The sequence below is a fragment of the Loxodonta africana genome, chromosome 6, assembly GCF_030014295.1.
Source record: "Loxodonta africana isolate mLoxAfr1 chromosome 6, mLoxAfr1.hap2, whole genome shotgun sequence".
NCBI classification, from domain to species: Eukaryota; Metazoa; Chordata; class Mammalia; order Proboscidea; family Elephantidae; genus Loxodonta; species Loxodonta africana.
The window spans coordinates 22,343,494-22,360,706 of NC_087347.1; the positions used below are offsets into that span (position 1 = coordinate 22,343,494).

The window sequence follows — 17,213 nt, forward strand, 5'->3', positions numbered from 1 at the left end:
CTGCAAAAGACCTCGTTAAAGTGTTAAAAATAAAGATGTCACCTTGAGGCCTAAGGTGCACCTTAGTATTTTCAGTCGCCTCATATGCATGCAAAAGCTGGACAATGAATAAAGAAGACTGAAGAAGAATTGATGCCTTCGGACTACAGTGTTGTACAGAAATATTGAGTATACCATGGACTGCCAGAAGAATGAACACATTTGTCTTGAAAGAAGTATAGCCTGAATGCACCTTAGATGCGAGGATGGTGAGACTTTACCTCAAGGACTTTGGACTTGTTATCTGGAGAGACCAGTCCCTGGGAAAGAATATCATGTTTGGTAAAGTAGAAGGTCAACAAAAAAGAGGAAGACCCTCAACGAGATGGATTAACACAGTAGCTGCAACAGTGGGGTGCAACAAAGCAAAGATTGTGAGGATGGTGCAGGACTGGGCAGTGTTTCATTCTGCTGTACGCAGGGTCACTATGAGTTGGAGTCAGCTTGATGGCACGTGACAACAACAGCAACCTCGATGTATATCTGTATCAATCATAGTAGTTACGCAGAGAGCAACATGGTGGTGTAATGAATTAAATACTCAGCTGCTAACTGAAAGGTTGGTGGTTTGAACCTACCCAGTATCTCTGCAAGAGAAAAGACCTGGTGATCTGCTTTTGTGAAGATTATAACCTAGAAAACCCTATAAGCCAGCTCTGCTCTATCATATGGGGTCAGTATGATCTGAAACTGACTCAGCGGCACCTAACAACAACAGCAGTGTGACCCAGAGGGCTTCAGTGCTAATGTCATTCTTATTTTATTCGAATGTTTACTTTTTCTCTCTTAATCTACATGAGCATAGGTCTTTTGCCCCCTCCTGCTTGTTTTTATGATTGACACAGAAACCCTTGGTTATTGGATAGGGCAGGGGGAGCTTCATATGCTGCCTTCTAGTTACAAAGATGATTTAGTATCATTTTTAACTTCAAAAGTGGGAGAGGCTACCCTATTGGTGCCACTGTATATCTTTCTCCATGAGGAGGCAACATTCCATAGCCACCTCAGTGGTTCAAAAGGTTAATTTGCTCAGCTGCTAACAGAAATGTTGGACCCAGAGATGCCTTAGAAGAAAGGCCTGGTGATCTGCTTTTAAAAAATCAGCCATCGAAAACTTTACGGAGCACAGTTTACTCGGATACACATGGTGCCACCGAGTCTAAATCAACTTGATGGCAACTGGTTTTAGAAAGGGGTGTTTGGAATTGAAGTTAGCTCTAGAAACTTCTAGCTAGTTGGCCTGGACCCAGTTAACAAAATTAACATTTTCCAAAACACTTAGGTTTTTAGTCCCCGCATTACCCCTATGATTCAAACCACAAAGGTTTTCAGGTTTAGATCACTCCCCTGCACATTCAGTTACTACTCCAGAAGGTTCATAATTGACTTGAGAGCTACCGTCTCTCTCCTTGCCACAAATCCACCTGTGTTACAGTTTGAGGAATTTTGAGGCAAAGTGGGCTCCAGTTTCCTTATCAATCAAATAGGGCTAGTAATAGTGAAGATTTGATAAGATTATGTGAAGTGCTGCAAGTGGTGTGCTTAACGGAGGGTCTGGCACATGCTCAACATCTATATTTCAACCATTGTAAGTAGGCCTCTGGTGTTGGCAGAAGACTTGCATGGTTATAATTACTTCCAAAGATGGAAACACAGAGAGCAGCAAGCAGTTTTATCTTTACTGGACAAGAAGAAGTGGTCCATGGTGCAGAATGCCAAGGGCCTTGGGCTGGGAGCCAGGAGATGGTTTAACTGCCAGTTACTAGCTACTTGACCCAGTGCCTGCATCACCAGCATTCTGGGCCTTGATTTTCTCAGTTTGAGGATGTTTGCCCCAAATCAGCTCTGTCATCCTTTCTAATGCTAATATTTTGCCAGCCTAGAGATGAGTGATTATTTGATTTTAAATACCTCACCAGGGTAGATACTGAATAAATATTTGCTAAATTGAATGGAATCTGCTGCCTTTATCTCTGGAATGTAGATGATTTGGTTTTATGATACTGAATTTTAATGACATAGAAAACAACCATGATGGTGTTTAATATTAAAAAAAAAAAAAAGATAAATTTCAAAGCGAGAGATAGGCTGCTTATCCTATCCTTTTGGTATAACTATCCGTCCATCCCCCATCCCCCATCCCCCGATCCATCCATTCTCCCATCTATTCCCCCCCACCATCCATCCCCCATGCATGTATCCATCCATCCATCCATCCACCCATCCATCCGTCCACCTGTCCACCCGTCCACCTGTCCACCCTCCCTTCCTTCCTCCCTCCCCCCTTCCGGTAAATGTTATTGTGCAATAACAGGTGGATGAATAACAGACAATTTTTAGGAGGGATTCTCTTCACAGAGAAAGCTTATAGCTTTACAGAGAAAATGAGCCAGTAGCTAATTCTCAGCACTTAATCTTTGAATTTGAGAGTTAGCCATAGCATTTGTTTCTATCTCATTCCCATTTTCCTCACTGTCCCTCTTACCCTGCTCTTCTTACCTTCTTCCTCCTCCCCAAATTCACTTCAGTTGCTTTCTTGACTGAGCATTTCATTTTTTATAGGTAGATGTTCTGCCACCAGATGGTGTATGAGGCTTAGGAAAAGCACGGAAATACATGGGCTGAAGTGGCCGCTTTTCAACATTTAATTTCAGGAAAAAGGCTGGTTTAACAGGCCAGAAATGAGATTCTGAGATTGCATGGATTTTGATTACCTATGTAACGTTTCTCTGTCTTTGTCATGGAAGCATAAGCCTTAGCTGGAAATCTTGAGGGGAAAAAACCCTGTAAAATTCGATGAATAAATGTTAACGGGAGACTTAATTTCAGAAGAGATTTGACAATACTTTCTTCTGCCGAGATGTGGAAGTAAGGTTCTTGGGTCAGAAGGCTACTTTCTCAAGCAAGTAGTTTCAGAAACTACGAAAAAGAGAAATCTCCTGAGCCCAATAAAGCTGTAGAATGAGTGAGGCAAGGGACTTCAGCGGCCATCAGATTCAGCAGCCCCCACCCCAGGTGCAGCTCACAGGCAGTGATGATGAGGATGATAATTGCTAACATTTAAAAGGAGTTCCTGGGTGGTGCAAATGGTTAATGTGCTTGGCTGCTATCCAAAAGTTAGAGGTTCGAATTCACCCAGAGGTGCCTTGGAAGAAAGGCCTGGTGACTGACTTCCCAAAACTAAGCATCGAAACCCCTACAGAGTGTAGTTCTGCTTTGACACACATGGGGTTGCCATGAGTTGGAACCTCCTCGACTGAAACAGAAACATTTTAAAAAATCCTGCAATTTCACATAATCATCCAGATTTCAGACTTCTTTTGGAAAAAAAAAAAAATCCGATGGTCTGGCAATGTCAGCTGATTTTTGTTTTTGACAACACCTTGCTGTGGCTGAGTTGTGGCTGCTGTTGCATTTAGAATGTGTGATTTATAGTTTGTCACTGTCTCTTTTAAGGAGCCCTGGTGGCACAGTGGTTAAGTACTTGGCTAGCTGGAAGGTCAGTGGTTCGAACCCACCAGCCACTCCAGAGAAGAAAGATGTTGCAGTTTTGCTTCCATAAAGATTACAGCCTTAGAAACCCCCTGGGGCAGTTCTACTTTGTCGTGTAGGGTCACTGTGAGTCAGAATCATCTCCAGGGCAATGGGTTTGGTTTGTTTACTATCAATGTTTTTTTTTTTTTTTTTTGTCTCTTCCATCTCATATTATATTACATGGAATCTTCACTGTCATTTAAATGTAACTTGTTCTGAGTGGCTCCTCCTCTGAATTTGAATCTGTGAACCTGATCACCCATTTCACAGTTGGAGACATGAGACCCAGAGGGAGGTGTGACAGTTGATCCAGGACCACACCCATCTTCCATTCCCATGACCCCATGCTGCCTCTGTGAATAGAAACCAGGTTGGAGGTGGATGGGTAATGAGAGGGATCTACCAGAGAGGAGTTGTGCAGTTCAATTAAGGAATAAGGATGAAAGTAAAAACAAAATATTAAAAAAATAATGGACATTACTCAATTATAGAAAAAGACACTTGAAAAATAACACACACAAAAGTGGAAAAAGTAGGGAACCCTAAAGTAAACACAAAGAGCCTTGGTGGGCAGCAGTTAAATGCTCTTTTGGTGACCCCACTCAGTGGCTTCCTGGAAGATAGACCTGCTGATCTGCTCCTGTAAAAGTTAAAAAAAAAAAAAAAAGTTACAGCCTAGGAAATGCTGCTCTGTCACACGGGGTCTTTATGAGTCTAAATCGACTGGATGACACCTAACAGTAACAACAACAAAGTAAGCACCTTCCAGGGAATCTGAAAAGAATGAATAAATATGTGATCAGAAGACCATGTCAACAGTCAAAAGGAAGAAAGTAACCCTGAGTGACTTAATGACAAGGCTGGGCTGTCCTTGGAGTAAAAAGTCATCATTTAAGCACTGGAAAGATGTTTGAGAAGACAAGGTGATTGATGAGATAGTTAGAAATTGGATGGTTTATTATTACCCGAAGAACCAGCAGAAGGCCTTGCTGGTTACCTGTAAAATGACTGTCAGTTCCATCAGAACGTTGGATCCAGTTAGTGAGAAAGTAATGGGGTGATAATGGAGTGAATTGAAAGGGAGAAGTAGAGAATGCTTTGCTTGCCTCAGTGAAGATAATTGGGAAGATAAATGACAGAGGGCGACTCCTGATAGTTTATTAGTGATAGCAAGCATTTATTGAGAGCTTGCTCTGTGCTGGACTCGGCAATTAGAGGTTTGCATGCCTGATCTAATTTCATCTTCCCAACATTATGGAGGTAATTGTTATTGTCAACTGTATTTTACAGATAAGGGAAGTGAGGCCCAGAAAGATGAGGTCACTTCTCCAAGTCCATGTAGCACATAAATGATAGAGCCAGGATTCAAAGGCAAGCTCCCAAGTTACCAAGATGTTTACGCTTAGCAATGAAGCTACTCCACCGCCCATACTTCCTCCTCCCGGAAGGATGTGGGTTGTCCTAGTGATTAATGCACAGCCTGCCCTGGACCCAATCTGAAACGGTGGTTGAACTGCGCCGTTTCGGCTGGGTGACATATAACAAGTTTGGAAGAGCTGGAAGTTTAAATTCCGGCAAGTAGCAAGTTTCTTTCAATGAGTCACTAAGAGGATTGGCAGTGTGAGTGAACTTTCATCTTAAGGACATGTGTAAATCACACCTAGGAAACTTCAATCTGACAAATCTTACTTGCACGAGGTAAATCTATACACTGGTAAAATCTATAATAAAGGTTGATCATTGAAGACTTAAGCTTAGGGAGAAGGAAGCTTAGCTTGTGGAAGAAGGAATTGTATGTGGCTGGAGCTCTTTGATAAGCAAATACATGATGATGGAGAAGAAACAGTGGATGTCCATTCTCTCAATTTTTTGGAAACCAGTTGCCATTGCGACACCTCCAACTCATGGTGACCCCATGTGTGTCAGAGTAGAACTGTGCTCCGTAGGGTTTTTTAAAATTTTTAAAATTTTGTTGTTGAGAATATACGCAGCAAAACAGACACCAATTCAGCAGCTTCTACATACACAACTCAGTGACACTGATTACATTCTTTGAGTTGTACAACCATTCTCACCCTCCTTATCTGAGTTGTTCCTCTCCCATTCACATAAACTCACTACCCTCTAAGTTTTCTATCTAATTTTCTGAGTTGCTGTTGTCAGTTTGATCCCATCTAGATAAATCTTCAAAGAGACAGGGTTCAAGGCAGGCATTCTTTACTAGCTAAGCTAAACTATTGTTTGGGTTTAAGAAGATTTCAGGGGATATTTTTGGTCTAAAGTTTAAAGATTATCTCAGGGCAACAGTTTCAGGGGTTCATCCAGCCTTCATGGCTCCAGAAAGTCTGGAGTCCATAAGAATTTGAAATTCTGTTTTGCCTTTTCCCTTTTTTGATCAGGAGTCTTCTACAGAATCTCTGATTGAAACGGTCACCTCCTAGCCTCACGGCAAAGGAGACAGTTGTCATAGAGGCAATTAGCCTCACATTCTGTTTCCTCCTCACATTCCTGACTTTCCTTCTTCCTCTCTTGCTCCAGGCAAATAGAGACCAGTTGTTGTGCTTTGGATGACTGCTTGCAAGCTTTGAAGATCCCAGATACTATGCAAAGAACTAAGGGGGTAGAACAGAAGCACTAAACACATTATTAGGCCAATTAACTGGGATGTCCCATGAAACCAAGATTCTAAACCTCCAAACCAAGGAGCCAAATCCCATGAGGTGTTTGATTATACGTGGATAGCCTCAGCAGCTATTCTTTTTTGTTATTGTTGTCCGTCATTGTTGTATCTATCAGACAGCTTTTGTCAATTCAACTTTTTACGTGTGTGTAACTTATGGACAGCAGTTGCAATAATCAGTTGTGCGACCCTGCGTTTAATCAATGCGATTTCTCCATCACCATAAACCAAAACTCACTATTCCATACACGGTAACCTGACCTTTCTCCTCCCTTCCGCCTCTATAACCACCAATAAACTTGAGCCTCTATACCTTTGCCTTTTCTTGTCTTTTTACGTAAGTGAGGTCATATAATATTTGGTCTTTTGTGATTGACTTATTTCACTCGGCTTACTGTCTTCAGGCTCTATCCATATTTTAGCATGTATCAAGACTTCATTTCTCCTACTGGCTGAGTAGTATTCCATTGTATGTATGTACCACGTTTTGTTTATCCATTCATCTGCTGGTGGACATTTAGGTTGTTTCCATCTTTTTGGCTGTTGTGAATAGTGCTGCAGTGAACATTGTGTACATCACTCTGAGTCTGTGCTTCAATTGATGATATTTTCGAAGGAGATCACCAGGGCTTTCTTCCAAGGTGCCTCTGGATGGACGCGAAGCTCCAACCTTTTGGTTAGCAGTGGAACACGTTAACCATTTGCACCGCCCAGGTACTCCTCAACTTTTAGAAAGCCCCTCTGATGGGAGCCAAGAACAAAGGGAGAAGCTTGAGAGGCAGCAGCACTGGAAGGATGGCCTTGGGCTTTTCAGAGAAGCTTAGAGGAAGAAAATTACAGCAGTTATTAAAGGCTCATCCCTGCATTCAGATGTCAGCCACGGAGCCCTGAAATGAGTGCTGAGACCAGTTGTGTGTAACCCTTTTATAACTGATCTAGCAGATAGAATATAGCAGCTTGCTCTCAGTTGGTGGTGCCATTAAGTCTTTGACCAGGAAACTGTAAAACCAGTCAGGATAAGCTGCCAGAAGACCTGGCAAATGGAACAAGTGCTAGTTGAGTTTATTGCATCTGGAGAAAAGTAATTCTATTTGTGAGTTTATGATGCCAAATAAAATCCTGGGTTTTATTAGGAAGGCTATAGCCAGAAAACCATAGTGCCCTCTTACCCTTATAGAAAACCCTAGGCAATTCCCTACCCAGAATATTGCCCTTTCTCAAAATTTTATGGTTCCATCGTTAACTTACCAAGTCCTTATTATGAGCAAGGAATGGATTTAGCTATGATCCAGGAAGGAAGCCATGGTATGAAAAGAAACTAAAGAGCTGAGACTCCTTGATTCCAAAGGTGAAGGTGGCTTGTTTTCCTTAAGTGACTCTGAGTGACCAATGAAAGTTGTGCAAAGAGGTGCTCCAACCTCGTGACTTGCTCTGAGTGGCCACCTTGCCTCAGCTCAGTCTCTGTATCCTTGGGTAAAGCAATTGGGAACTTACGTGTATGTGTGTGTGTGTCTCTGTGTCTGTGTGTGTGTGTGTGTGTGTGTGTGTGTGTGGTGTGGTATGCGTGTATGTCCTCTGGAAACGCTGTAGGTGGTAGGTAGGTAGACTTTCAGCCAGCCTTGCTACTTTCAGAACTTTGCCTTGTCACTAGTTTTCTGGGGACATGGTAGCCCCGGCTGCTGCTCTCAGGCATTCTCTGGGGAGAACTGGCTGAGTCCTCTTTGGAATCCACATTTTAAGTCACAGCTTTCCCTGTTTTGTTAAGTTGGTTATCATTCTTTTGTCTCCTTCCCGCCTCCCAAAGATTATTGAAAATTTTCGCCTTTTATTTATTGTCTCCCCTCCCATTTTCTTTGTCTTTTGTGGGTTAATAACCTTTTGAAAATTCTGCTCTTGTCATTTTAGTAGTGGTGTGGGGGGAGAAGACAAAGGCTTATGGTCAATTCAGTATGTTTACCTTGAAATCTCTTTTGATGCCTTATCACATCTGTAAGCTTCTCAAGGTAAAGGACTGTCTTATTTTCATATACCTTATAATGAATGATACAATGCCTTGCATACAGTACGACTCAATAAATTCTGGTTGAATGAATAAATTGATTTACTTTTTAAGATCTCTCTGAAATACAGTTATTTTGACTGCTGATGTAATTATTTGCCCTGAGATGGTCTCAGGTTTGGAAACCCTGGTGGCGTAATGGTTAAGAGCTATGGCTACTAACCGAAAGGTTGACAGTTCAGATCCACCAGGCACTCCTTGGAAACTCAATGGGGCAGTTCTACTCTGTCCTGTAGGGTCCCTATGAGTTGGAATCGACTCAACGGTTAATCTTGAAATGAGGGAAGGGTATTGAATGCCGGTATTGACACTTGTGACTGAGTGAAGTATTTCTTTCTTTCTTTTTTATCATTTTACTTGTCTATTTAATTTGTCAGCATTAAAAAAATGTTTGAATTCATTCCTGCATCAAAGGGCTATATTTCTGTTTTTTTCTAACAGACTTCGTGAGTTAGTCTTATACTACCTTTCCTGAAGGTTGGCATTCTGACTGGAATACAGTGGTTTGACACACCCAGAGTCCCATTCCAAACAGTTGCTTCTCATACATTGAAAAAGTATATATGGGTGTTCTTCCTGGTACCCAGCATTCTCTGAGTTTAAATATTAATACTGTTAAATAAAAAGCCATTTTTCTTGTCCTGGAGACACTATTAACATTTCCTTACTGACTAGACCTGTGTTTAAACATTTTTTTCCCCCAGGCTTTTTTTTTTTAACCTCATTTTGGACAACCTCTTTGCTAGCTCATTGTCAAGGTCTTCATCGTCATCTTTTTTTTTTTTTTTAAAAGCCACAACCAATAGTAAAAAATGTGTTTTATGCCACTGTTACTGTCGTGTGCCCTCGAGTCGATTCTGTCTCATAGCAACCCTACATTTTAGGGTAAAATTGCCTCATAGGGTTTCCAAGGCTGTAATCTTTTATGGGAGCAGATAGCCAGGTCTTTTCTCCTGCCAAGCCACTGGTGGGTTTGAACCTCCGACCTTTCAGTTAGTAGCTGAGCGCTTAACCATTGTGCTACTGAGGCTCCTTTTACACCACTACCTAGATTAAATATATGCAATCAGAACACATATTTTTTTGAAATAATATTGCCATTGTCCTGTTCTACTCTATTTCATTAAAAGTTTGCTGGCTGTGATCCACTAAATTGGTTTTACAACCCACTGGATAACAGTCTGCTGTTGCAAAAACAAGTTAACTTAAATAAAACCTGGACTAGAGGTTCATGGTTCCCTGCACCCTTGCTTTCTTTATTTCATTGCTAGAATTAAATAGTGTTGTTTTGAAGTTAGAGAAAAAAAATTCACTAGGGCTTCTCCATCTTAACATAGCAATGATGATCATTTTTATATGTTCCGTAACTACTGCCTTTGTCGTTATGCACACATAGCTGGCGTTATAGGAGTGGTTCCCTTCATAGGCTGTGAACCCCATTTTGTCTGATTACAAAGTCCGTACTACAGGGTCTCCTGGGTAGAGTGCAGTCTCCATGAGGTATAGTTTTATTTGTTGAAAGAACTTTGACATTTACTTAATATTAGGCCTTCGGATAGAAAGTTGGCTGATTTTTATTAAGCATGCTAATATTCTTTTTATTAAACATTTTTTTTCTGATTATAAAATCATGCATGTGAATTTTGGAAAATCCAGACAAGTACAAAGAAGAAAAGAACATTTATAATTTTACTGTTTCAAGATAACCACCATTAACAACTTCGTGTATTTCCTTCATGTAATTTTTCTGCAAGTGTACTTTTACATGGTTGATACAATTCTACCGGCACAATTTTATATTTTATTGTTATTATTTAACATTATATCATACATAGGCTCCTCACCCCATTAAAATCTTTTAACAAATATTAAAGTTTATTATTGAATGTTTATTTTCCAGTTTTATTCATTTGTGTGCTTCAATAAAGAAATTCAGTAAATATCTAATGCTTTAATGTCTATCTGCATTATAAGGCACAGCCTTAAGATAAATTTAAAAAATAGACTTACTGGGCCAAAGGATATGGATACTTTAAGATACTTGATGCCTAGCACTGGGACATTTTTCGGGAAGATTAGGATTCTAGAGCAGATCGTTGATTTTTTAAAGCTGAGACAAACTTGTGTTTGTTCAGCATCTACATGTAAGTAGCCCCAGAGAAGGGTCTAGATTGACAGTGTAGGAATGATGAAGCTACACCCCTGAAGAGGCAGGTGAGGGTAGAAAACAGAGGGTGAGAAGATGCTGTGTTCCCTGATGGAGAAAGAAAATAATTTGGGTTGGGCATGGGGGTGACCAAGTGTGTGTACATGTGTGTGTGCGGGTGTGAGAGGAGGTGAGGGAATCCCAGAGAATGGACTTTATCCTCTGCTTACAGTCAGGAAGTAAGGATGGAGATAGGAAATATGAGGGGCATGGTAGTGACTTAGAATAGCCCGTGGTGGGGATAGAAAGGAGAGCTCTTGCCCCTTTACATGAGGAGGGACATGGAAAGGGTTTCCAGATAACACTGGAGATTCCGCTGAGTTGGGACATCATGCATTTCGTACCAATCTCTGAAGACTTCTGTGAATTTTCTCAGGAGTTCCTGAAGCCCTGGTAAAGGAGCAGGCGTGAGAATAGCTGAACTAATCTTGTTTGGAAATTTGTGAGTTGAGTGCAGAGGTTGGAAAAGGGGCTAAAGAGGTGAGGATCTTAGCAGTAACATTGTTCAAGTGATACATGCCGTGATCCAGGTTGTCAGGGGAAGGCCTAACAGGCTGATGGAGTTGGAGGAAAGGAACATGTTCTGTATATTTATATTCGTGTCCAGATCCTGAAAGACAAGCTAGTCCTGAAAAGGTGGTATTCGTGGTGTGACGTCAGGAAAAAGTTCCTGAGTCCCTCTCTTTTTGGAAGCTGGTTGTGGGTCCATTTCATGGGTTTAGGTCAGGAGCAGGGAGATTTGCAAACATTAAGAACCACAGCTGCTATTGGAAGCCTTTACTGTTCATCTTCGACTAGAAGGAAGATCCCACCAGTGGTTCAGTGCAGCAAAGTAAATAGATTGGTACTAGGCTGCTGCAGGCTTTACTTCAAAGACCTAACAGGGCTTATAGAGTAGCCATCCTGGATGTGCTTCGGAAAACACCCCAGAGTAGTTTGTGCTCTGGGTCAAAGTGAGAATTTTGGGCTGGGACCAATTAGGTTAAGGGTTATTCTACTGGACACTCTGAGGACAAGGAATGTTTGGACTAACCTGACATGTTTGCAAGGACCACCTGCGATAGAGCTAGAGCCCTCAAGAAGGCTGCTGACGTAAGCAGCTCCTTCTGGGTAGGGGTAAGGGGGCTGTGGAACCAAGTGTCCACACGAAGATAAAGGTTTAGGCCCAATGTAAGAAGTCAGCTCTGCTCAACACACTTCATTGGGTTTTATGGTTATTTCTGGAGTTGGTTTCCCCTGGGACAGTATTCTCAGTCTCTCCATTGCTCTTTTCTTCTCAGCGACATTATTGAGAGGAATGTCCAGATGTTGTTTTCTAAAATCAGATGAAGTTTGTTTATGATATCAACTTGAATTTAAGTTGGCTCTTAGTAAATACTGAAAAAGTCTTCTGATTGCCCCCTTCTTTTTTTTTTTCGCTACTCTCAGGCTAATGCTAGTCAAAAATGGTATTTGACTAACCTCTTGAAATACATTATTCAGATGTGCCTTGAATGATTAAATCAATAAATTGGATAAAATTAATTGCTGGAAGTGATGAACTCCTGTGAATCACTACTGTTCATTCTGCCCGTTCTCTCAGGCGACACCGCCAAATCTACAGAGGTGACAGTCACCGCAACACAAGCTGCAGTTCTTGCCACAGCAGGTCCCAGAACACGAGAGGACCAGTCTTGCAACATTGTCATATGTGCTGGTATTATTAGATAAACTTGAGTCTATTTGTTCCTCCTTCTGTATTTGGACACACTTTTATATCTTAAATGGGCTTTATGGATGTGTGTATCATGTTCTGATCATCCTCTCTCTGAATTCGTTGTTAGAGTGAAAAATTGCTCTTTGTTCATTGTTCTACATTACTAATCCATGCTGAGAGGGCAGGCACCTGATCCTGAAATGAGGTGGCAACGTAAAAGAGCTAGAAAGTAATCCGCCATTAAACTCGGCTGTAGTTCCAGCCTTTCGTGGGAGCTTTGGGAATGACCTGGATGTGTTCCAATGTAAAAGTAATGTTTAGCTTATGGAGAAATCCCAAAGGACTTCAACAACAATGATTATTAGGTCACAAAATAGAACCAATAAGAGAGGACATAAAACGGGGGTTATTTCTTCTGGAAGGAAAAGACTAAGAGTAGACGTAAAGGCTGTTCTCAAATATGTAAGGCTGCTGGGTAGCACAGTTGGTTAAGTGCTTGACTACTTACTGAAAGGTTGATGGTTCAAGTCCACCCAGAGATAGCTCAGAAGAAAGGCCTGGTCAGTCTGCTTCTGAAAAGTCACAGCCATTGAAAACTCTATGGCATACGGTTCTACTCTGACACACCTGGGGTCACCATGACTTGGAATCGATTCCACAATGAGTTTGGTTTTATTTTTGGTTTTAAGTGTGTGAAACTGAGAATAGGGATACATTCCCACTCTTTGTATACTCTGTGAATAAAATAAGAGAAAAGTGGCTTAAATTGCAGCAGAGGAGATTTTAGGTTAGATGGGAAGAAACCTAAACCTAAAATCTCCTCTGTTGCAATTTAAGCCAATTTTCCCTTGTAGGGGAAATTCCCTTTAGGGTCGCTAGGAGTCGGAATCGACTCGATGGCACTGGGTATGGGAAGAAAACATTTTCTGACAGGAAAGGCAAAGTGAACTACCAAGCAAGTGTGCGGATTTCATTTCTTTAGTGAAATTCTAACTAGTCACTAGACATTGGATTGAATAGGCTTCATCCATTGGTGATCAAAAGCTAAGTCGTATCCGCAAGATCCTGAGATGTTATGATCTGATAATCGTACAATTTCATACTTTTAGAATGTTAGCCACTTTTATGGTTATTATCTTTGGAAGCAAAAATACCTTTCTCAGTATGATTCTAAGACAATAGTTACTATGTTTCTTTATTGAATTATTTATACCTGCGCTGACAGTGAAATGAGTGTTTAAGAAAATGCTGTGTTCTAAACAGATACTTAAAATTCCTGACTGAGGGCCATTTTTTCCTAAAGCTTCTGGATGAACAAGGCTTTTAACTTGGTTTCACTTCATTGGTTGCTGTCTTAGCCCTCAAAGACAAAACAGAAACTATTCAAAAACCAAAAATTAAAACCATTGCCTTCAAGTTGATTCCCACTCATAGTGACTCTATAGGACAGGGGAGAACTGCCCCATAGGGTTTCCAGGGAATGGCTGGTGGATTCGAATTGCTGACCTTGTGGTTAGCAGCCAAGCTGTTAACCGCTGTGCCACCAGGACTCCCTAAAAAAAATTCTGTAGGTTGGGAGTAAAGGAAGCTCTGAGACAAGAACCTGGTTCCATTTGGCCTCAGATATCGCCACCTAGTGGGTTGTTATGGTTTATGCCACGGCTTTTGAATTAAACCTCTTCAAGAAAATGAGTTATATCTAAAATGATTTTTTTTTTTAATAATTAGGTTTGGTTTCCAGTATATGTTGTTTCTTACATGACATAATTAACCCAAACAATGAGTTAAAAAAAACTACCCTAAAACAACAAAAAAATTATGATTCTAAACCTGATCTTCACATATATGGATTGAGAAAACTTGATCTCTCATAAAATTGACAATTTCTGAAAATCAAATTCACCTAACCTCCAAGGAACCAAAGTAAATTTCTAATAAATGTCACAAAGTCTTCCACTCATATAAAGCTTATGAAGTTTCATTGAACCTTTACTTACAAATACATATTCCGAGACTTACTTGAAAATTAAGTCAGAGTGCTTTCTCGTGTTGAAAACACATACCAGCTTGGCAGGGGTCTGGGGACCATGGTTTCAGGGGACATCTAAGTCTCCATTGGCATAATAAAATCTGTTAACAAAACATTCTGCATCCCACTTTGAAGAGTGGCGTCTGGGGTCTTAAACGCTAGCAAGCAGCCATCTAAGATGCATCAGTTGGTCTCATCCCACCTGGATCAAAGGAGAATGAAGAACACCAAGGACACAAGGCGATTACGAGCCCAAGAGACAGAAAGGGCTACATGAACCAGTGACTACATCATCCTGAGACCAGAAGAACTAGATGGTGCCCGGCTACAACTGATGACTGCTCTGACAGGGAACACAACAGAGAACCCCTGAGGGAGCAGGAGAGCAGTGGGATGCAGACCCCAAATTCTCATAAGACCAGACTTAATGGTCTGACTGAGACTAGAAGGACCCTGGTGGTGATGGCCCCCAGACCTTCAGTTGGTCCGGGACAGGAACCATTCCCGAAGCCAACTCTTCAGACATGGATTGGACTGGACAATGGGTTGGAGAGGGATGCTGGTGAGGAGTGAGCTTCTTGGATCAGGTGGACACTTGAGACTATGTTGGCATCTCCTGCCTGGAGGGGAGATGAGAGAGTGGAGGGGGTTAGAAGCTGGCGAAATGGACACGAAAAGAGAGAGTAGAGGGAGAGAGCGGGCTGTCTCATTAGGGGGAGAGTAATTGGGAGTGTGTAGCAAGGTGTATATGGGTTTTCGTGTGAGAGACTGACCTGATTTGTAAACTTTCACTTAAAGCACAATAAAAATTATTAAAAAACAAAACGCATACCATTTAAATTGCTTAAAAATCTATTCTGATGCCAAAGACAATTTTAACTTGAGATGAGTGATTCTAAAACTCTGAGCCAAGTATGCCACCGCCAAAAAAAAAAAAAAAAAAAAAAATTCACTGCCTTTGAATTGATTCTGACTCATGGCTACACTCTCTCCAGGACGTAGTAGAACTGCCCCATAGAGTTTCCAAGGCTGTGATCTTTACAGAAGCAGACTGCCACATCTTCCTCCCACAGAATGGCTGGTGGGTTTGAACCACCCACCTTTTGGTTAGCAGCCAATCGCTTTACCCACTGCGCCAGCAGGGCTCCGAAGTATCCCACAAGATTTATGAAAAAGCTGACGTTTGAAACTTGAGTTCTCACTCTTTGCCCTTGCTTCATCCTTTCTTTTCTTTACTTCTTTATATTATCATTATGTTTCTGTGATTGTGATATGGAACTGGTATGTAATTTTTATTTAAGTAAACCCCTCAACTGTTCTTAATGGTTTTTTTGGCTTGTGAAAAAGAAATTTTATGTTTTCTCAAAGAAGTTATACACTTTCTTGGTATTTTTTATTCCTTCTAATGGCTCTGTGGTTCTTAAAAGATGTTTTAAAAAAAACAAACAACTGACGTGACTTACCTTCCCCTCACATAAGGGTACTATATTTGTGATGTACACATTTCTTTTTCCTCTGAGCGGCTAATAGTAACAACTTGTCAGATGGGCTAGTTTTCATGCTGGTATTTTTAAATCTGTTTAGGGTTATGTACCTTTGTACCTCTTGCTGCTGAAGTTGAGGGTCTGCTCAGAATGACTTGGTTGACCAGGCTCTGGTTTTGCCCCCTGCTTTGTTTGCTCTAGATGCATTTCATGTTGCTCTTCAGTCGACAAGGGAAATTACGGCTGCAGAAATGGTACACCAGCCTCCCGGACAAAGAAAGGAAAAAGATCATCCGGGAGATCATGCAGATTGTTCTCTCTCGTGGTCAGCGGACAAGCAGCTTTATTGACTGGAAGGAGCTAAAACTTGTTTATAAAAGGTGTGAGTAACTTTGTGAGAACTGAACTTCTAATTTTTGCTTTGGTTTGTTCTAATCCTGAAGATTTTAGATGGCAACACCAATCCCATCATTTCCTCACATCTTTGAAGGCAGAGGCGCAAATATGTGTACCAACAGACTAATTAGAAAAGAACTCTTATTCACTGAAAGGCCTTTGATGTGCCAGGATGGAGTCTAGGTACTTAACCTATACCTTGATAGTACACGCACGCATTGGACAATTATTTTATGAGCACCTATTATATTCCTGGTGCTGTTTTAAAGGCTGGGGATTCTGCACTTCACAAGACACGATATTCCTGCTCTCGTAAGCTTCATTTACTTGTTAAATAAACAATTTTCATTAGTAACAAATGCTGTGGAAAAAAAAATGCAGGTTCACGTCATAGAGAGATGGGGAATATGTTCGATTAACAACAACAACAAAAACCAAACCCGTTGCCATCGAGTTGATTCCAACTCATAGCAACTCTGTAGGACAGAATAGATCTGCCCCATAGGATTTCCATGGAGTGGCTGGTGGATTCGAACTGCTGACCTTCTGGTTAGCAGCTGAGCTCTTTAACCACTCCGCCACCAGGGTTCCAGGTTTGATTAGGCAGCTCCTGTTATAGTTACTGTTCATATTTGCAGATGAATAAACTGAGGCCACAGAGAGTGTAAGTAATTAGTCCCAAACCCAAAACCACTGCCGTCGAGTCAATTCTGACTCATAGCGGCCCTATAGGACAGAGTAGAACTGCCCCATAGAGTTTCCAGGGAGCGCCTGTAGTGGATTTGAACTGCTGACCTCTTGGTTAGCAGCCATAGCACTTAACCACTACACCACCAGGGTCCCAGGTCACTGTAAATGAGCAGTAATTGGCAGAGCCAAGATTCATATCCAGATCTTTTCTGGCTTCAAAGCCGAATATTCTCTTTTTACTGTACATCCTCGCCATGGAGAGAGAAACCTCAACTTAGCCATGAGGGAACTGTTGCCTTGAGAGTTAAAGTCCTTTTGTCTGTGACGAGCCAGATAACTGATGCTTAAGCCAGAACCAAGAGTCCCTGTGTGGTGTAAATGGTTGACATACTCAGCTGCT

The 17,213-nt window shown here is 41.3% G+C and overlaps 1 protein-coding gene across 2 annotated transcripts in view; it reads left to right on the top strand.

Annotated features, from left to right (window-relative positions):
* Positions 1-17,213, top strand: part of AP1S3 (adaptor related protein complex 1 subunit sigma 3) — a 72,079-nt gene that overhangs the window by 34,749 nt on the left and 20,117 nt on the right. The window contains exons 1-2 of one of the 2 annotated variants that reach the window (XM_064286639.1): positions 10,265-12,214; positions 15,929-16,107. In XM_064286639.1, coding sequence (XP_064142709.1) covers positions 15,929-16,107 — 179 coding nt within the window. In that variant the 5' untranslated portion in view covers positions 10,265-12,214. Of the gene's footprint in view, positions 1-10,264; positions 12,215-15,928; positions 16,108-17,213 lie in introns of those variants that run through there. The other variant, XM_003406038.4, reaches the window with a different exon arrangement.